At 51.4% G+C, this 19196-nt stretch overlaps 1 protein-coding gene across 1 annotated transcript in view; it reads left to right on the forward strand.

The window, feature by feature from the left end:
* stab2 (stabilin 2) overlaps positions 1-19196 on the forward strand; it is a 54630-nt gene that overhangs the window by 31939 nt on the left and 3495 nt on the right. Inside the window, exons 35-63 of the mRNA XM_061229058.1 lie at positions 963-1091; positions 2243-2302; positions 3059-3154; positions 3687-3882; positions 4043-4138; positions 4222-4267; positions 4674-4750; positions 4960-5085; positions 5521-5594; positions 6088-6159; positions 6894-7013; positions 7783-7836; positions 8005-8082; positions 8535-8681; positions 9129-9284; positions 9506-9568; positions 9650-9826; positions 9915-10001; positions 10619-10765; positions 10862-10918; positions 11475-11598; positions 13095-13244; positions 13882-13986; positions 14180-14287; positions 15255-15445; positions 16157-16298; positions 16690-16823; positions 17818-17983; positions 18762-18868. Coding sequence (XP_061085042.1) covers positions 963-1091; positions 2243-2302; positions 3059-3154; positions 3687-3882; positions 4043-4138; positions 4222-4267; positions 4674-4750; positions 4960-5085; positions 5521-5594; positions 6088-6159; positions 6894-7013; positions 7783-7836; positions 8005-8082; positions 8535-8681; positions 9129-9284; positions 9506-9568; positions 9650-9826; positions 9915-10001; positions 10619-10765; positions 10862-10918; positions 11475-11598; positions 13095-13244; positions 13882-13986; positions 14180-14287; positions 15255-15445; positions 16157-16298; positions 16690-16823; positions 17818-17983; positions 18762-18868 — 3285 coding nt within the window. The remainder of the gene's footprint in view (positions 1-962; positions 1092-2242; positions 2303-3058; positions 3155-3686; positions 3883-4042; positions 4139-4221; positions 4268-4673; positions 4751-4959; positions 5086-5520; positions 5595-6087; positions 6160-6893; positions 7014-7782; positions 7837-8004; positions 8083-8534; positions 8682-9128; positions 9285-9505; positions 9569-9649; positions 9827-9914; positions 10002-10618; positions 10766-10861; positions 10919-11474; positions 11599-13094; positions 13245-13881; positions 13987-14179; positions 14288-15254; positions 15446-16156; positions 16299-16689; positions 16824-17817; positions 17984-18761; positions 18869-19196) is intronic.

Here is a 19196-nt window from a genome sequence, read left to right on the forward strand (position 1 = left end):
AGTAGTAGTAGTTGCTCTAGCAGTAGCAGTAGTAGCAGTAGCAGTTGTAGTAAATAATGATAATAGACGTAATAGTAAAAATAATAGTAGTAGCAGTCATAATAGTATTAGCAGTAGTAATAATAGACATAATAGTAATAATAATAATCGTAGCAGTCATAGTAATAATAATAATAGACGTAATACTAATAATAATTGTAGCAGTCATAGTAGTAGTAGTAGTAGTAGTAGTAGTAATAATAATAGACTTTATAGTGATAATAATAATAATCGTCACAGTTATAGTAGTAGTAGTAATAGTAGTAGTAGTCGTAATAATAATAAAAGATTACATGATGTCGCACCTTTTGCGGTCGGTTTGTTACCAAGGTTACCGAGGGGAAGGAAGTGCTGCAAGGGTTCCCACAATCCCACAAGCCGCAGTACTGCCCGTGCTGAACGTCAGCGCCGCTCTAGTGGCTGTATGTGCAGTGGCAGTGATCGGCAGCAGACACTGTCAGCTAAAGCTACTCTTGTGTTCGACTGGAGTAGACCGACACCGAGCTGGAATTTTGGAAATGAGGGCCTCTTTGTGCCGATGACCACAGCATGACCATAGGATCGTCTTCGACTGCAATCTTATCCCAGAAAGGGCCGGCGTGGGTGCAGGTTTTTGTTTTTGCCCAGTACTAAGGCACCTGATTCTAGTTTTCAAGGTCTCTAACTGAAGACAGTGATTAGTTACTCAGTTAAATCAGATGCCTTAGTGCTGGGCGTAATCCAAAAATTTTATCAACTCGGGCCCTTTTTTCAGATAAGATTGCTCTCCCCTGCTCTACTGAGTCCTCTGCATCTATGCTCGATATGCTCTCGGCTTGGCTAACGGTGGTGGCCAATTTGATATGGATTCAGTATTTGTCCACCTTTGGCAAATTTGGTAAATGAAACAGAAATTAACACATTTCTTTCTTTTTCCGAAGCAGGTGTTTGTGGAGAAGGCTCAGGTGGGCGTGTCGGATGTGGTGACCAGTAAGGGGGTTATTCACGGCCTGTCGGCTGTCCTGGAGGTGCAGGGCAACCGCTGTGACAAAGAGGAGTCCAATCTTTTCCCGGTGAGGACCGTCCCTTTGCTGCTCTTCATTCTCAACAGACATTTCTCCCCCTATTTTCGAACCCCATCATTACATTACATTACATCATTGGCATTTGGCAGATGCTCGTATCCAGAGCGACATACTGTTGATTAGAATAAGCAGGAGACAATCCTCGAAAACATATAAAACAACGATTGCATCTGTCGGGCACAACCCTTCCTGAACCCTCCCATACTGCAGTGGATGAGGCTACAAAACACTGCCTCTCCCAAAAGCTTCTGCCCATAACCAGGGCAGTCTACTACATAACATCTTATCCAGAGCGACGTACAGTTCATTAGACTAAGCAGGAGAGCAGCCCTCCCCTGGAGCAATGCAGGGTTAAGGGCCTTGCTCAAGGGCCCGTCGGCTGTGCGGATCTTATTGTGGCTGCACCGGGATTAGAACCGTCAACCTTGCGTGTCCCAGTCGTTTACCTTAACCACAACGCTACAGGCCGCCCCATCAGGAATGAACGAACCCATTCGTACACACACTCGCACGTCAACGGCGATTGGCACCAACCAGCTCGCCAGGAGCATGTGGGTGGGGCGTGGGGGGTGGGGGGGTGGGGGGGTGGGTTAGGTGTCTTGGTGAGGGACACTTTCACATACCCAGGGCGGGAATCGAACCAGCGGCCCTCCAGCTGCCAGATGACTGCAATCGCCTGAGCCAATGTCACCCCTACTCTCTGTTCTGACACTCAACAGTCAGATGTGGCTAATGCTTACACAGATATTTGTGCCCAGCACTTACCTTAATTATCATTAGATGCACACGTTTAGCCACATGCATTTATTTATCCAACACACAGGCGAATGGAGGTTGAAGACCTCGATTGGGCCGACATTGGCTCAGGAGGTAAGAGCAGTCGTCTGGCAGTCGGAGGGTTGACGCAGCCAATCACCGCGTTGGTGTGCGAGTGCGCGCTTGCGAATGGGTGAATGAGAAGCGTCAATTGTACGGCGCTTCGGATAAAGGCGCTACATAAATGCGGACATTTACCCATTTACCATTTGAAGAACCTGCAGTGCAAACGGTATGCTCTTACCTTCCTTCGTTTATGAGGTTGTTTGGCGAGTTGAGTTTCACCCAACAACTGCTGATATGATCTGTTCTCTTTCCTGAAGGGTTTCTGTCTGGACTGTTTCACCACGAAGATCCCCTGCCCAGCAGGGACAAAGCCATCGGTATGTGGCTCACTGCCAGCTGACTACTCACCAAACCTGACTACCTCATATGTATACTCGCTTTTCCGCCGGAACCCACAGACTGGCATGGATCAGTTACTAATACCCTTGCGTACAAATATATACAGTACTGTGCAAAAGTCTTAGGCATCTTTATAACATTCTGTACAGATTCTTTAAAAAATAATTCAATGAAAGGTCCTAAATAAACATACTATACATTTTACATTACATTTTAGTCATTTGGCAGAATAGTTAAAAACTGAATCAAATCAATATTTTTTGGTGACCCCCTTCGGCGTTAAGACTGCATCACTTCTCTGAGATCAATAAGAGTTCAATAAGACAATCAGCGGGGAGGTTGTTCCAAGCATGTTGGAGAACTTGCCACAGTTCTTCTGCAGACGTTGGTTGGCTCCTTGCTTCTGATCTCAGACAGCCTTGATCAAGTTTTTATGTAAAAAGTAGTCAATTGCTTACAGTAATATGTTACTTTTTTTTTATTAAATACAAAAATGTCTGTTTGGAAATCTCAAATTTAGAAATAGAAACATATATAATAAAGTCTAGAGTGCCTAAGACTCCTACCCACTGCGAAAGAATGAGTTCTATTGTATTGCCTTTCATTATGCTGAGCGGAAAGTAGTTAAAATCGGGTATTATATTTACAATTTTGATTCCTCTAAGAGCCGTTTTAAGTCAGATCATCTAGCTGCCTTGGTCAGCATGCACGTGTTGAAGGCCGTGTGTTTTCAGGTTCGGATGAAGAACCGGTGTCTGTTGAAACGCATGCTCCACGGGGAGCAGATCACCTCTTTCGGATGCAGGATGTCGTGCAAGAACTCCACCATCGTGAGTGATCGCTGTGAAGAATCGCTGGTCACTCTTCGCTTACCTCAAAGTGCCAGCCACGCAAAGTATTTAAAGTGTGCAGATTTATTAACTGGTGTAGGGGTGTGGAAGGAATGTAGAGGAGAGTGGATAGAATGTACTGGTGTGTGGATAGAATGTAGAGGTGTGTGTATAGAATATATTGGTGTGTGGATACAATGTATTGGTGTGTGGACAGAATGTAGAGGTGTGTCTGTAGAATATATTGGTGTGTATAGAATGTAGTGGTGTGTGGATAGAATGTAGAGGCGTGTGGATAGAATGTATTGGTGTGCGGATAGAATATAGAGGTGTGTATATAGCATACGTTGGTGTGTGGATAGAATATAGAGGTGTGTATATAGCATACGTTGGTGTGCGGATAGAATATAGAGGTGTGTATATAGAATACGTTGGTGTGTGGATAGAATGTAGAGGTGTGTATATAGCATACGTTGGTGTGTGGATAGAATGTAGAGGGGTGTAGGTGGTCTGAGGTTCCTTGTTCCTGCAGGTGAGGCAGTGCTGTCGGGGATTCTTTGGAAAGCACTGTGAGAGTTGCCCGGGGCCCTCGGGGCAGCCGTGTTTTGGGAACGGGGTGTGCCAGGATGGGACCGATGGCCTGGGGACATGTCAGTGCAATCAGGGCTTCACTGGGACGGCCTGTGAGTCCTGCCAGCCTGGGCAATACAGCATCCACTGTGACCAGGGTACGGTATCACCTTCCACCTTCTGTTCCTCTCCCTAAAACTGTGACCAGGGTACGGTATCACCTTCCATCTTCTGTTCCTCTCCCTAAAACTGTGACCAAGGTACGCTATCACCTTCCACTGTAGCCCATTGTACAAAGTCCGTGTGTCTGTCCCGCAGACTGTAAGTGTGCCCACGGCCGGTGCAAGCAAGGCCCCCAGGGTGACGGGACGTGTGCGTGCGATGCAGGCTGGCGGGGGGTGTACTGTGACACAGGTAGGACGCCGCCCGGCTCGTTCTCTTTCGCCGCGTACAGGAACTTCCTCTGCCGTTGACTGCACTCTCTCCCTCTGTTTCAGCCAATTCCCAGGACACGTGTAGTGGGAGATGCCACTCGAGCGCAAAGTGAGTCCTCGATGTGCTAAAGATATCCGCTTAGCGCCCCACCGGTACAGTGGTCTGCACGATAATCTCCTTTTGCGTAGCCGCGGAATTGCCTCTGGGGAGACAATGTTCAAAACATGAATGCAGCCTATGACTCTTTGTTGAATTGTTGAAAGGTTTTGCCAAGGTAACAGCAGCAGCTGCCCGATTGCACAGGGAGATGTGCAAGTGGCGATGCACTGCTATAATTGCACTTTGATGGTGTGGCAGAGAGCCGGTGATACATTGGGTTACTGGCACAGTGGTGCAGTGAAGCAGTGGGTTAGTGGTGCAGTGGAGCAGTGGGTTAGTGGCACAGTAAAGCAGTGGGTCAGTGAAGCAGTGAAGCAGCGATGGTGGTTAATGCTGTCTCTGCTCTCTCGCACAGCTGCGTTGTCCAGGCAGATGGCTCGTCCTTCTGCAAATGCGCCACTGGGTTTGAGGGCAACGGGACGTACTGCATCGGTGAGTCACAGGCCGGGGAGATGGGCAGGGGACAGGGGCAGGGAACCGGGGCAGGGGACCGGGGCAGGGGACCGGGGCAGGGAACCGGTGCAGGGGACCGGGGCAGGGAACCGGGGCAGGGGACCGGGGCAGGGGACAGGGGCAGAAGTGGGGTCGTGGAGGAGACAGGAGCGGGGCAGTGAGCGTCTGGGGCTCTCTCGTACCCCCAGGGACGGATGCCTGTGCGCTGAACAATGGCGGCTGCTCCAACAAGGCGACCTGCAAGAGGACCGGCCCCGGCAGCAGGGACTGTCTGTGCCAGGCCGGCCACTCTGGAGACGGCCTGGTGTGTGTGGGTAGGTCTGCCGCTGCCGTGGTGTGTGTGTGTGTGTGTATGTGTGTGTGTGCGTGGGTGTGCATGTGTGTGTATGTGTGTATGTGTGTATGTGTACGTGTGTGCGTGTGTGCGTGTGGTGCAACACTACTACACTACAGCAACACGATTTCCTGGTTCGGTGTGTATCACTTTGCTAGCTGTGGTTCGCAGTGTTGATCGGCAGTTTCACTGAGAAGGGTGCACACACTGTTATCACACACTCACAATGATACACACTGATATCTAAATGGACTTTACATGGTGAATCTACATTATTATACGTGATGAGCTATGCAGCGACTGCTTGGTAGCTGTCCCAGTGCACACTGATACCCGCAGTTCAGCCTTACAGTACAGGGTAATGTAATGTAACGCGTGTGTAGGAGAGAATGCAGTGAGCTCTGAATCTCCACAGCAATCAACCCGTGCCTGGTCGGAAACGGAGGCTGCCACAGCAACGCAGAGTGTGTCCACACCGGACCCAATAAGGTCAGAGACCGCTTTTCATCAGTCAGCCGATCGAGCAATCGATCGGCCTCCGTCAGTCATCAGTCGATTGATCAGTCTGCCGATTGATTTATGAGTTAGTCAGGAGGGAGGGAGCAGGGGGCTATAGGAGGGAGCAGGGGGCTGTAGGAGGGAGCAGGGGGCTGTAGGGGGCTATAGGAGGGAGCAGGGGCAGGGCAGTGCTTTGAACCAACTCCTCAGCCTCAGAGAGCCATGCTCTACAACACCCAGTTGTTATTTAAGGGTGAAACGTTTATTATCATCAGTTAATCATTCATGACATCATGACCTGTCTCGTGAATGAAATGTGTTTTAATGGGTCGATTCATGCGTCTGAATACTCAGGGTGATTGATTGATGACAGACAGTAATTTAGTGTCATCACAAGATGGTTTGCAGGCACCGGAGCAGTGTGTTTAAATGTGTTGATGAAAAACGTGCAGAAACTGCAATCTGCGCTGTTTTCTCACCACAGACGGTGTGTGTTTGCAACAAAGGTTTTACTGGAGACGGAAACGACTGCACAGCGATCAATCCCTGCAAATCGGTAAAGATTACTTTCCTTTTCTATATTCTATAAAACATTGAAACATTGAAATACACTCAGTGACCACTTTAGGTACTTGGACTTCTTTTTAGACTTACTGCTGTTGTAGTCCATCCACTTTAAGGTTCGACGTGTCTGTTCAGAGATGCTTTTCTGCATACCACTGTTGTAACACGTGGTCATTTGAGTTACTGTTACTTTATTTGAGACACAGTTGCCAGTCTGGCCCTTCTCCTCTGACCTCTTGCATTGGCGTTGTTGCCACGCTCTGGATGTAAAAAAATGAAAATCCCACAAGATCAGCAGTTTCTGAGATGCTCACACCGCCCTGTCTGGCACCAACAATCATTCCACGATCAAAGTCATATTTCCTCCCCATTCCGATGTTCGGTCTGGACGACAACTGAACCTCTCGACCATATCTGCATGCTTTTTATGCGTTGCGTTGCGGCCGCACGATTGCCCGATGAGCAATTCGCATTAAAGAGCTGGCGTATATAGGTCAACCTAATGAAACACTCGCTGCGTGTTGGCCTGTAGCGTAGTGGTTTAGGTAAATGACTGGGACACGCAAGGTCGGCGGTTCTAAGCCGCATTAAGATCCGCACAGCCGTCGGGCCCTCGAGCGAGGCCCCGTAACGCTGCGTTGCGAAAACGCCGTTTTACGGCGGTACGGACGGCTGGAAACGGTGTCTCACGGCGGCGCCTTCCTCGCTTTTCTTTTCTCCCGCTAGCGAAACGGCGAGTGTCACAGGTTTGCCTCGTGCAACATGACGGGACCCGGGGAGAGGAGCTGCACCTGCAAGATGGGATACGTGGGCGACGGCCTGCTTTGCAAAAGCACGGTGGAGGAGGTGAGAACCGCCGCTGCCCTCGAACACAGCCGGGCGTCTCTTTGGATGTAAGGAACCGGACGGAGGGCGGCACGGACGGTGCGGTGGGTAGCACTGCCGCCTCGCAGAAAGGAGGTCCTGGGTTTGAACCCCCGTCGGCCGGGGGCCTCTCTGTGTGGAGTTTGCATGTTCTCCCTGTGTCTGTGTGGGTTTCCTCCGGGTACTCCGGTTTCCTCCCACAGTCCAAAGACATGCAGGTTAGGCTGATTGGAGAGTCTAAATTGCCCGTGGGTATGAGTGTGTGAGTGAATGGTGTGTGTGCCCTGCGATGGACTGTCCAGGGTGTATTCCTGCCTTTTCGCCCAATGCATGCTGGGATAGGCTCCAGCCCCCCTGCGACCCTGTTCAGGATAAGCGGGTTCAGATGTAACTGGATGGTATCACTCAACCTCCTCTTCCTAATCATAAATGTTGCTGTTCGGTGTCACCTCCTCACAAGGACGGAGAATCTCTGTAGCAGGCGGCCTGTAGCGTAGTGGTTAAGGTAAATGACTGGGACCCGCAAGGTCGGTGGTTCGATCCCCGGTGTAGCCACAATAAGATCCGCACAGCTGTTGGGCCCTTGAGCAAGGCCCTTAACCCTGCATTGCTCCAGGGGAGGATTGTCTCCTGCTTAGTCTAATCAACTGTAAGTTGCTTTGGATAAAAGCGTCAGCCAAATTGCATGTAATGTAATGTAATGTAATGTAATCTCTGGTGTGATAATTACTCACCCCTGTTCTCTCTGCAGGAGCTTTTCCTGAACAAAAATGCATCAATCAGGGAGTTTGTGTATTACATGGCGGTAAGTCATCCCTCTTTTCATTTGACTCGTCATGTCTTCCGACGTCTTAGAGCGTTGTTCGTTTTCTTTCTCTATCGATGGATATTAACGTGCCGTTTTTATTCGATGCGTCGTGCGAGTGATTTGGGGACGGGTGCCTCAGCTCTTCCTGGGCTGTGTTTGTTTCAGAGGGCCAGGGTGCAGGAGCTCAACGGCATGGGCCCCTTCACCGTCTTCGCTCCCCCCGGACCGCTCTTCAGTGAAAACGTGAGAGTCTGTCCGTCTGTCCGTCTGTTTGTCTGTCTGCCTGTTCGTTCTCTCTGTCTTTCCTTCTGCCTGTCTGTCTGTCCATCTGTCTGTCTGTCTGTCTCTCTGTCTGTCCATCTGTCTGTCTATCTATCCTTCTGTCTTCCTGTTTGTTTTCTCTGTCTTACCTTCTGTCTGTCTGTCTGTCTCTCCTTCTGTCTGCCTGTTTGTTCTCTCTGTCTTTCCTTCTGTCTGTCTGTCTGTCTGTCTGTCTGTCTGTCTGTCTGTCTGTCTGTCCATCTGTCTGTCTCTCTGTCTCTTCTGTCTGTGTCTATCCTTCTGTCTTCCTGTTCCTTCTCTCTGTTCTGTCTGTCTGTCTGTCTGCCGGTCTGTCTGCGAGCTGGGGCAGATACTCCAGGTGTGTCCGTCGCAGAGGCGAACACGGCTCTGAGGCGCTCTGTCTGCTGTTGCAGTGGAGCCAGTGGCGCGCTAAAGGGCTGGTGTCGGACATCATGAGGTACCACGTCGTGTCGTGTCGCACGCTGCTCCCAGCCGACCTCACCAAGCCCAGGAACCTGACCACGCTGCAGGGGGAGGCCCTCTCCATCACGTACTCAGAGGTAACCCCGAAATCCTTCACACCTCGCATGACCCAGCACCCCAACGACCCCCCACACCTCCATTACCCATCACCCCAACGACCCCCCCACACCTCCATTACCCATCACCCCAACGACCCCCCCAGCACCCTAAGTGCTACTGTACCCATCTCACTCAATGAATATTCAACCTCAATGAAAACTCTTCAGTTATGTTTCAGTAAGAGGTATTTGTAATGGCGAGGATGGAGATCCGGTTCGATCCCCCGGTGTAGCCACAATAAGATCCACACAGCCGTTGGGCCCTTGAGCAAGGCCCTTAACCCTGCATTGCTCCAGGGGAAGATTGTCTCCTGCTTTGTCTAATCAACTGTACGTCGCTCTGGATAAGAGCGTCTGCCAAATGCCATTAATGTCATGTAATGTAATGTGATGTGAACGTTTGTCTACCCCCTGAACCGCTCGCAGGACACCATCTTCATCAACGGCCAGACGAGGGTGGTGTCCAGCGACTCTGTGAGTGCCAACGGCATCATACACATCGTGGACGCCGTGCTGCTGCCCCCCAGCGTGCAGGCCCAGCTGAAGAACCCCCCGGCCGCGGCCGCGGCGACCGTTCCGGCGGTAAGTCCGCCAGCTTCGCTCCCGTAGCACTGCCAACGCTAACCGCTAAACGGACCGTGTTCATCGGACGTCTTTGTTCACAAAGTATTTTCATATCCACCCACTCGCACTCGATTCACATGCCGCCCGACCTCAGGGGCACTTTTGACACGCGGGGGGGAGGGGGGGGGGGCGGCTCTCGCCTCCTGAGGTTACCGCCTTCTGAAATGTGTTTCTTTCAGCCGCAGAACCTGACGGATTTGGCCAAAGCCCACGGCTACGCCACGTTCACCAAGCTGCTGGAGGTCAGTGTCGTTCTTCAGCGGATCTCTCTCCCGAGTCCGTCCCACGCCGATGGTTCCTGACCTTCTGGGCTTTTCTTGCAGGACACGAACGTGATGAGCTTGCTGAATGACCGCCTGCACCAGCCGGTCACCCTGTTCTGGCCCACGGACCGGGCCATGGCAGCCCTGCCTCAGGAGCAGAAGGACTTCCTCTACAGCACCGAGAACCGGGCCCAGCTCCAGGAGTACCTGAAATACCACATCGTCCGCGACGCCACGGTGAGTCTGCCGCTCTGCCGTCTCCCCGCCGCGCTTCCTGTGTGACTTCCTGTGTCTTCTTACCTCACTTCCTCCTTGACTGCCTTAGGTCTACTCCTCTGCGCTGGTCTACACTCCTCTGAAGACTCTCCAGGGCTCCGACTTGCGTGTGAAATGCGCCGGTGATGACGGCATAGTGAGTGTGCAATGATGACATCCTCGTGAGTCTGTGATGAGATCATAGTTAGTGTGTGATGACAGCATAGTGAGTGTGTGATGACGTCATAGTTAGTGTGTGATGACAGCATAGTGAGTGTGTGATGACGTCATAGTTAGTGTGTGATGATGTCATTGAGTGTGTGATGACGTCATAGTTAGTGTGTGATGATATCATAGTTAGTGTGTGATGACAGCATCGTGAGTGTGATGACGTCATTGTGAGTGTGTGATGACATCATTGTTAGTGCGTGATGATACCATTGTGAGTCTGTGATGACATCATAGTTAGTGTGTGATGACAGCATAGTGAGTGTGTGATGATGTCATTGAGTGTGTGATGATATCATAGTTAGTGTGTGATGACATCATAGTGAGTGTGCGATGACAGCATCATGTGTGTGCGATGATGATGCCATCACTCAGACGTCCACTGCAGGGTGTGAAGTGAATACCAAGTTTTGACGGTGGCTGGTAAAATGTTAAACTGTTGGCTGCCACTTTGGTGTTGTGTTGTGTCGTGAACGGTAATGCACGTGGTGAAACGTCGAAAATGGCTGGCAACAGGGTGATGCTCTTCCCCCCGGCGTCTCGCAGGGAAAACTCCTCATGAACAACCGCAACTGCCAGGTCCTGCAGAGGCAGCTTCCCTTCAACGGAGGAATCGCCCACGGCATCGACTGCCTGCTGACTCCTCCCAGCCTGGGGGGGCGCTGTGACACCATGGAAACCCTCACCGTCAACGTGAGCGTCGCTCTCCCAGCTACAAAATACAAATTAAGAGCGCGATAAATAAACAGCCCTGAATTTCTTTTCCATTTTCCCTCCACTGTGTGACAGAGTCCCTGTGGGCGTTGCAACAGACCAACACGCTGTCCGTCTGGAAGCAAATTAAAGGTAAATTTAATTTAATTAAAGGTAAAATTTTTTCGCTACAATCCATTTTTATTTCACGAAGCAGTGATTTTACAACCGACTGATCCAGAGTCAGTCAAGTATTTTAGTCTTGTAAAGAGGGCCAGTTTCGCAAACACAGATTAAGGGGCGTCTTGGATCAAATTCAACTTTGAATGGAGATTCTCGATACAAAATTCTATTTAGTCCAAGACTGAGCTGAATCGGTGCCTGTGAAACCAGTCCAAAATCTTTTTCTTTTTTTTCTAGTTTTAACTTGTTTTAAGTTACTTTTTGCTTTTCATGTGAAATTGTCTCATCGCATTGGCACATCTTTAAAGGGTCAAACTGCCTCACTTATTTGGTCTTATTTCACAGAAAAGTACGGTAATACGTTTTCAAGTCTAAATATGACTAAAAATATGTGTTAATACTATCTTAATTTTTTGGTTTATGCAGTGTTCACTGTTAAGATGAGGCTTCAAAAGGGGATTTGCAGCGTAGTTGGCGGGGTGTGTTTTTTTTGGGCTGGTTACACCGTTTCCTCTCAACGTTACAGGAGAAGAAGAAATGCGACCTTGCTATAATGGGGGCTTCGAAGATGCCGGGTTGCCAGGCCGAGTGCACCGTGGTGTTCTGGCGCTTAAAGTGCTGCAGTGGCTACTCCGGCCGGGACTGCCTGGGTAACCGCTCCCCGTTTCACGCTCGAGTTCCGAACCCCTGTTCGGCCGGCGCACAAGGGTGGGGTGGGGGGGTGCGGCTCGACGGGGAGGATCAACATACAACAGCGCCCCGATCACCCGGGAATCACGGTCCGGGGCATCGAGACGTCTACGTTTTGACGTCTGGAGCCACGTCAGGACCTAAGGTCTTGACAAAAAGCACTCGTCTGTGCAGGTGTAGTTTAGCTAGTTGCTTAGTAGTGATTTATAGTGATATTCTCCTCTCAGAAGGGGGGCGACACGGATGGTGCAGTGGGTAGCACTGCCACCTCACAGCAAGGAGGTCCTGGGTTCGAATCCTGGTTCGGCCGCAACCTCTCTGTGTGGAGTTTGCATGTTCTCCCCGTGTCTGTGTGGGTTTCCTCCGGGTACAAAGACATGCAGGTTAGGCTGATTGGAGAGTCTAAATTGCCCGTGGATATGAGTGTGTGAGTGAATGCTGTGTGTGCCCTGCGATGGACTGGCGACCTGTCCAGGGTGTATTCCTGCCTCTCGCCCAATGTATGCTGGGATAGGCTCCAGCCCCCCTTGCGACCCCGTTCAGGATAAGCGGGTTAGGATAATGGATGGATGGATTCTCTCAGAAGGTGACTCGATAGCTTATTTCAGTGAGGGCTCACATGGAAAAAGATGAATCTTTAATAGAACTTGAAGAAGGCTTGTCGGTCTCAACCTGGCTACCGGGGGATGGAGTCGTAGTGGCGTTTCCTCAACTATCACGGGCATTGTTCATGTAAGGAGATGGAGAAAAATGCTGAGCCCAAGTCTGTGACAATGTAATGGGTTGCTGAAGGTGGGATGTTGGTGAGCATTGTGGACGGGTACAATAGGAAACTCTGCCTTGACTTGAGAATTCAAAGGTCTGAAGTCTTGAACCATTCTCCATTTCCCCATTTGATTTCTTTACTGGCAGGATAGGGTCAGGTATATCACTCCAGCTTTCAGTAAGTCTTAAAGTGTTCCTGCAATGCCTTCCTCCGCCTCCTTCCTTCAGGGGATATTTCCTCATCCTCAGGCCTCCCGGTCCGGGTTTGAGGAAGTTGAATAGACAAATCGGCGACCAAATCTGAAGAAAATCAGAAACGAAACCGATGCGTTCAGACAGGCGTTGACGTAGGCACTGACTGCACTGACTGCACTGAGGCAGTAAGAGCAGTCGTCTGGCAGTCAGAGGGTTGCCGGTTCGATCCCCCGCCTGGGCTGTGTCGAGGTGTCCCTGAGCAAGGCACCTAACCCCCAAACGCTCCTGACGAGCTGGTCGGCGCCTCGCATGGCAGCCAATCGCCGTCAGCGTGTGAGTGTGTGTATGAATGGGTGAATGAGAAGCATCAATTGTACAGCGCTTTGGATAAAGGCGTGATATAAATGCCAACCATTTACCATTTACTCAGTAGTCACTGAGCTGCGCTGACCGGCACATCTCCCATGATGCTCTTCTCTCCCCGCCCCGAATCCAGCCTGTCCCGGAGGGCCCAAATCCGTCTGCAGCAAACACGGCACGTGTGACGAGGACCACCTCGGGACGGGCAACTGCACCTGCGACCCGGGGTTCGAGGGCGTGGCCTGCGAGCTGTGTGCCCCCGGACGATTCGGCTCCAGCTGCAAAGGTGGGTTGGACCTCTCACCTGACAGCGCCCACCCACCCACTGGAATACGCCAACTCCTTTTTAGCTGTCTTCGGGCCGGACCCGACTTTGGCATCGTGTCATTTTTGAAGAAACGATCTACTTTTCTTGTGGCTGTTCTTAACCGAAACATCGACTCGTCTTAGAAGTTTGGAAGTCATGCACGCAAGTCGGGCTGATGTAGCAAGCCATCAAAATTGAAAAGTAAATTGCAATGGCCGCGACTTTCAGTTTTAGTATTATGAAAATCTGAGTCCATTTGAAAGTAGACAGAAAACGGTGTCAAAGTACACGTTTTCAGGTTTTTCCCCTGCGTGCGTTAATGTTAAAGATATGAGGCTCCAAAATCAACACAAATCCCAATTTCCACTGGTCAATGACCTTTTTTAAGAGGCAATATCTCTAGAACGACAAATCCAATGAGGCTAATTCATGGCATGTTCGCTACTGAATATACAAAGAACATTTACACAAAGTTTGACCTGAATTGGAGTGGTCACCCCCCCCATACCTTGATTCTTCACAGTGGTGAATATCAAGAGACTAACCTGATAAAATAAAGCTTAAATTCAAATAAATTCACCCCCCCCCCCCCCCCCGCCTGTGTCCTCTCACTCAGCCTGTAACTGCACGGAGCACGGCTCATGCCAGGAGGGTATGAAGGGGACGGGAACCTGCTTCTGCGCAGAGGGCTGGACTGGCAAACGCTGCGAGAGCCCATTGGGTAAGACCTCATCGTCAACCCCCGAACCCTCACGATTACCTCATCGACAACTGCAAACCCTCACCGATTTTCTCATTAACAACCCCAAACCCTCATGAATGCATCATTAACTCCGGGTGGGAGGGCTCTCTTACTGATTCCCGTTGATGTGAAACGTTGTATAATGGGCACCTACGCCCCCCTCCCCTCTCAGTGGTACAGCCCGTCTGCACCCCAGCCTGCTCCCCCGACGCTGTGTGCAAGGAGAACAACACCTGCGAGTGCAAGCCCTTCTACGACGGAGACGGCCTCATCTGCACACGTGAGCCTGACCACCAACACACACACACACACACACACACACTCACACTCACACACACATACTCACACACACACACACACTCACACTCACACACACATACTCACACACACACACATACACACACGTGAGCTTGACCACCAACACACACACACACACACACACACTCACACACACACACACACATACACACACGTGCTCTCTCACACACACACACTCACACTCACACACACACTCACACACACATACTCACACACACACTCACACACACATACTCACACACACACACATACACACACACACATACACACACGTGCTCTCTCACACACACACACTCACACTCACACACATACACACACGTGCTCTCTCACACACACACACTCACACTCACACACACACACACACTCGCGCACACACACACACACACACACACTCACACACACACACACATACTCACACACACACACATACACACACGTGCTCTCTCACACACACACACTCACACTCACACACACACACACACATACTCACACACACACACATACATACACAAACATGCTCTCACACACACACACACACATACACACACACGTGCTCTCACACACACACACACACACACACATACACACATGTGCTCTCACACACACACACACACACACACATACATACACACACATGCTCTCACACACACACTCACTACACACACATACATACACACACACATGCTCTCACACACACACATAAACAGACACACACACACAAACAGAGAGACACACACTCACACACACACACAAACAGGGAGACACACACACACACACACACTCACACACAAACAGAGAGACACACACACACACACACACTCACACACACACTCGCGCACACACACACACACACACACACACTCACACACACACACACACTCGCACACACACACACACTGATGCTCCTCCCTCCTCCTGCCCCTCTGCAGTGGCAGACCTGTGTGCTCAGATGAGTGTGGGCTGTGCGGCGGAGGCCAGGTGCACACAGAAAGGAGTGAAGGTCACCTGCACCTGTGAGAGGGGCTACTCGGGCGACGGCTACATCTGCGCTCCCATCGACCCCTGCCTCGCCGACGACACGGGCTGCCACGAGCACGCCACCTGCACCATGACGGGCCCGGTAACCGCCAAACCCCCCGCCCCAAACCCCCCAAACCCCCCGCCACAAACCCCCCGCCCCAAACCCCCCAAACCCCCCGCCACAAACCCAACAAACCCCCCAAACCCCCCGCCACAAACCCCCCAAACCCCCCAAACCCCCCGCCCCAAACCCCCGAACCCCCCGCCACAAACCCCCCCGCCCCAAACCCCCCGCCACAAACCCCCCAAACCCCCCGCCACAAACCCCCCACACCCCCCGCCCCAAACCCCCCAAACCCCCCGCCCCAAACCCCCGAACCCCCCGCCACAACCCCCCCGCCCCAAACCCCCCGCCACAAACCCCCCACACCCCCCGCCACAAACCCCCCGCCCCAAACCCCCGAACCCCCCGCCACAAACCCCCCCGCCACAAACCCCCCAAACCCCCCGCCACAAACCCCCCACACCCCCCGCCACAAACCCCCCGCCCCAAACCCCCCAAACCCCCCCGCCACAAACCCCCCAAACCCCCCCGCCCCAAACCCCCCGCCCCCCCGCACTGTCACAAGAGCAGTTCTGTTTTCCTGTCACAAGTAAAGCCATTACATAAGTGTACGGAAACAGAGGAAGGCCTGGGATGATAAGTGTGTGTCTGTTTGTGTGTGTGTGTGTGTGTGCGTGTGTGCGTGTGCGTGTGTGGTGTATGTATATATGTGTGTGTGTGTGTGCGTGCGCGTGCGCGTGACCACAGGGACGGAGGAAGTGTGACTGTAAGACCGGTTACATCGGGGATGGCGTGAACTGCGATGTCAGGGAGCTGGCGATCAACCGCTGCGCCCAGGACAACGGGCAGTGCCACTCGGACGCCCAGTGCACAGACCTGCACTTCGAGGGTGAGTCTCCCCTCCCTTCCCGAGACCTTCCATCGCATCGTCCCTCTTAAGTGTCGCGTTTCTGGATTGTTTCCTCAACATTCTAAGTCAGTGTTCTAGAACCCAGTTGCCAGTAGTGACTCTTCCGTCAGTGTTAGAATGTCCAATCATGAACGTTCCAATCACGTATTTTTCAACCTCTCGTCTTGAAGGGTTAATGTTTAATCCCTTTTAACAGCACGTACGTGAGCCCTTGTGCACTGTGGGGGTAGACATTTCTGGGTGTCAATACAGAACTGCCCGGTGAGGCTTTAAACACATACGAGAAGCTGAACAGAGGTCATGTGATATGAGGGAGGTGGGGTGCTGGTATTTAGACGGGTGAGGTGATGCTCTCCGCTCCCCCACACAGACACCAAGGTGGGCGTGTTCCACGTCAGGTCCCCGCTGGGACAGTACAACCTGAACTACACCGAGGCCCAGCAGGCCTGCCAGGACCGGGGCGGGACCATGGCCACCTACAAGCAACTGTCCTATGCCCAGGAGGTGGGTGCACCTTACCCCCCACGCCTCAGCCAAAACCCTCGGCCAAAACCCTCGGCCAAAACCCTCGGCCAAAATGCTCAGCCAAAATGCTCGGCCAAAACCCTCGGCCAAAATGCTCGGCCAGAACGCTCGGCCAGAACGCTCAGCCAAAACGCTCAGCCAAAATTTACTCAACCCAACCCTGTTCCTGGAGATTTACTGTCCCTGGAGGTTTTTTATTTCAACCCTAGTTCGGCCAACCTGATTCTCCTAATCAGCAGCTCAAAGAGAACTTGAGCTGTTGAATGGGGTGCGCTTTGTTAGGGTTGGAGTGAAAACCTACAGGACGGTACATCTCCAGGAACAGGGTTGGGCAGCCCTGATTCAGCACTTTTTAGAGACACAGCTATGTAGTACAGTATAGGCCCAAGAGCTTAGTACACAGCACACTGTGGTCCTATAGCACAGCGGTGTAAGGGCTGGTCTGTGCGTGTCCTGCAGGCTGGTATTCAGAGAACAGCTGTCCGCACACTGAATTTTCGCTCCAATGAGTTTATTCGTCTTTTAAATGCATTAGTGCTTGACCTTGCCGGTTGAAACATTTCAGTAATAAACTTACTGGTGCAAAACTTCAGTGTGCAAACACCTTTGTTTTGTGTTCTCCGATAGCTGCATACTTTCTGTACCGCAAGGTGTGCCCTACTTTACATTACATTAATGGCATTTGGCAGACGCTCTTATCCAGAGCGACGTACAACAAAGTGCATACCCACAACCAGGGATAAGTGCGCTGAAAGACCCTAGAGGGAAGTACAGTTTCAACTGCTACCTGCACAACAAAGATAAGGACCAGGGTCTATTTTATTTATTTATTTATTTATTTATTTATTTTTACAAACCGCAACACGCAAATGTATGAACATACCCCTTAACTAGCCAAACACTGCTTACCTAGCCAAACCGCTTGGGTTGGACGAGCACAACAAGCCTTTCTCTCTCTCTCTCTCCGCTCCAGGCCGGCTTTAACATGTGCTCAGCCGGCTGGCTGGAGAAGGAGAGGGTGGCCTACCCCACCACCTTCTCCAGCCCCAAGTGCGGCTTCGGCCACGTGGGCATCGTGGACTACGGGCCGCGGGTCAACCTGAGCGAGACCTGGGACGCCTTCTGCTACCGCATGCAGGGTGAGGAGCTGCGACGTCCACCTACTTCTCCAGTTTTTCTCATTTTCCAAAAACCCCAAAAACGCTCAACGCTCCACCGCCTTGCCAGCTCGGCCATCGCTGGCTGATCGGCTCATACCCAGCTCGACCAGATTATGACCAGCTTGACAATTGAGCTGGTCTAGCTGGGTATTAGCTGGTCAACCAGAATGGCCAAGCCGACAAGGGGGTAGTGTTGAGGGTTTAGGTTTTTGGAAAACTACTGTAGAAGTCTGCATTTTTATGAGAGGTACAACAATCCACATAATACGGGAGAACAAATGAATCCATGATACAAAATTCTGTGCCCAGCGACAATATGTGGCGGGAGCATGCTAGCTAGCCGTCTGAAATTGATTGTCAGGTGACCAAAATCAAACCTTCCGTTTGCGATTGCTGTTCCTCAGGAATGCGACCGAGGTTTCACGAAGTGAAGAGATGAGTCAACGTGCTGATTTACACTGGGGTGTAGTGTGGGGGGGGGGGGCAGGGGGATGATGACACACAGCTCTAGCTGCTGTGGTCTACAGGTTGAGGCTAGCAGGGCAGCGTTAGCGGTTAGCGTTAGCGGTTAGCATGAGCGGTTAGCGTTAGCGGGTAGCATTAGCGGTTAGCATGAGCGGTTAGCATAAGCGGTTAGCATTAGCGGGTAGCATTAGCGGTTAGCGTTAGCGGGTAGCATTAGCGGTTAGCATGAGCGGTTAGCATTAGCGGGTAGCATTAGCGGTTAGCATGAGCGGTCTCTGTGTCCCTGCTCTAGACGTGCAGTGCGCCTGTAAGCCCGGCTACATCGGCGACGGGTACGACTGCACCGGCAACCTCCTGCAGGTCCTCACCGCCACGCCCACCTTCTCCAACTTCCTGTCCGTGAGTATTCCAGCCCCCCGGCCCTTTCCTGACCAGGTTTCAACCCCCAAACCGCACCTCCGCTTTCAGACACGGTGGCTGTTTATTTTATTGTATAATGTCATTTTCAATCGTGTACATGTAGAAACTTTATAGTCCCCCGGCGGTAGAAGGCACACACAGTTGTTACCGTGCTATACTGGACCTACTCTTGCTATTCTACGTGTTAGTCACACACTAAATCCATGTGTGGGTGAGTACGTAACCTCTCTCTCTCTCTCTTTCTCTTGTTCTCTCTCACTCCCTTTCTCTCTCTCTCTCTCTATCTCTCTCTCTTTCTAATTTACTT

This window comes from Conger conger, chromosome 19 (assembly GCF_963514075.1).
Source record: "Conger conger chromosome 19, fConCon1.1, whole genome shotgun sequence".
NCBI lineage: Eukaryota > Metazoa > Chordata > Actinopteri > Anguilliformes > Congridae > Conger > Conger conger.